Source organism: Salvia hispanica, chromosome 1, assembly GCF_023119035.1.
Source record: "Salvia hispanica cultivar TCC Black 2014 chromosome 1, UniMelb_Shisp_WGS_1.0, whole genome shotgun sequence".
In the NCBI taxonomy this organism is placed as follows: domain Eukaryota; kingdom Viridiplantae; phylum Streptophyta; class Magnoliopsida; order Lamiales; family Lamiaceae; genus Salvia; species Salvia hispanica.
The window spans coordinates 48,730,076-48,732,005 of record NC_062965.1 but is presented as its reverse complement, the minus strand read 5'-3'; the positions used below and the strand labels follow the sequence as shown (position 1 = coordinate 48,732,005).

At 45.5% G+C, this 1,930-nt stretch overlaps 1 protein-coding gene across 1 annotated transcript; it reads right to left on the bottom strand.

Moving 5' to 3' along the window:
* Window positions 1–316: 316 nt before the first annotated feature.
* On the bottom strand, window positions 317–1,396 carry LOC125202741 (AT-hook motif nuclear-localized protein 28-like). The gene has a single exon (XM_048101186.1). The coding sequence runs from the start codon at window positions 1,235–1,237 to the stop codon at window positions 434–436; it is 804 nt and encodes a 267-aa protein (XP_047957143.1). The 5' UTR covers window positions 1,238–1,396; the 3' UTR covers window positions 317–433.
* Between the last annotated feature and the right edge of the window lie 534 nt (window positions 1,397–1,930).

The following is a 1,930-nucleotide window of genomic DNA, read 5'->3' as shown; positions in this document are numbered from 1 at the left end:
CAAACCATCAAAATACATGCACAAAATTGATAAACTGAATTTTCAAAATCCTAATTGAATCACAGCAATGCCAGCACATTGGTTTAGACGCAACCATGCCTAAAAAGCTACCCCTATTCCTCTGAAAATCCAGTCTGATTCTGCCACCATTTTACTATACTTATTTTCCAATTTTCAGACATGACACCACCACAAAAAAATTAAATACATCACACACCAATACATACAGACACTCAATTAATTTCCCATTATTGGAATATTAGATCCCCCCATTCCCACAAACATAGCATTTTCATATGTTAAATAAAAAACCAAATTTCTGAAAAATGCTAATTAATCAACGAAAAATCACAAGCAATTAAAAATTCCCCACAAACCAAACTAATTAAACAAAACCAACTAATATAGCAAATATTAATCCAATTAAAAGCAATCAGTAAGGCGGCGGCTGATGTCTGTTCGCTGGAGCCCACACGACGTCGTTCGCCTGATAGCTGTACGTCGGCGGCGGCGGCGCGCTCCCGCCGCCGGAGATCGTCTTCGGCGAATCGTGGCCGCCGGAGTTGTCGTCCTCCTCGTGCTCCGCCGCCTGGAGGCGGTGGAACGACGGATTGGTGAAGTTGGCGGCGACGAGGTAGATCGTGCCGGCGGAGATGAGGGGCCCCACCACGTGGCCTCCGACGACCTGCCCCTGCGGCCCGGCGAGGGAGAGGGAGAAGGGGGAGGAGGGGGAGGGGGAGTTGGCGGAGGGCGGGAGGAGGGTGGCGGAGATGGAGAGGATGTCGAAGCGGCCGTGGAAGGTGACGGTGGCGGCGGGGGTGGAGGAGGGCTGCTTGAGGGTCACGTTGGAGACGGCGCCGCTGCCGCTGAGGAGGCAGAGCCCGATGTTCCTTTTCCGGCAGAAGCGGGCGGTGGAGTCCACGATGTCCACGCCGCCGGGGAGCTCCAGGACGTAGGGGCTCATGGCGGGCTCGGCGGCGTCGCGCGTGATGATCACGGGGGGCTTCGGCTTGTTCTTGGACCCCGGGGGGCGGCCGCGGGGGCGCCGCACGACCTCGATGGTGGCGCCGTCGGCGGCGGCATTGGTTGGGGTGTGGCTGTCCGCTTCTTGGTAGTCGCCGCCGCCGCCACCGGGGGTGGTGGAGGAGAGGTGGTGGAACTTGGAGAACATTGGATGGTGATCTTGATTTTGTTGGTGTTGTTGTTGTTTATCTTCTTCGGCCAATTCTCGCTTCATGATTTTTATTTTATAAAATTGGGGGAATTGGGAATTTTATATGGTGAAAGGGATTAGGGGATGGGGAGGATTATTGGCTGCATGCAATTTGGTAGGAATAAAATAATGGAGAGAGATGGGATTGGGAGCAAGTAGGTTTGTGAAGAGAGGCGGTGGGGTGTGGTGTTGTGAAAGGAAGAGGGGATAGTGTTGGACTTTTTTTTAATTTTTTTTTTTGGGTGGATATTCATTAAATGTTTGTACTTTGTTTTCTTGGTCCACTTATATATTCGATAAAGTTGCACTTCTCTTTTTTTGGTTTTGTAAGTTTTTGTACTTTGAGTCATAGCAATGGATCTTGTACTTGTTCATGTAATTGTTTTAATTTGGGTCGGGTTTTAACAAATAGTCAAGTAATATAGGTTTAATATATAGGTGAATTTGGATTTCATTTTATATACTAATTCGTTCATAATTTTTTTTGAAGTGTCCATAATAAATACTAGTATTATCCAAAAATGTAAAGTTTGTTTTAAACTATTAACATTATTCTATTTATGTTTTCATTTTTTTTCTCATATTATATTCACATTTTATTTTATTTTATTAATTTTTCATAAAAATTTGTGTCATGAGTTTATGGAATTATTTTTGACGGATGGAGGAGTATTATTTTTGCAATGAAAGAATAAACTTATTTTCAAATGACATGAT

Bases quoted from the DNA above. Each gene is read 5' to 3' on its own strand.
- LOC125202741 (XM_048101186.1), bottom strand. From the start codon at position 1,237: ATGAAGCGAGAATTGGCCGAAGAAGATAAACAACAACAACACCAACAA.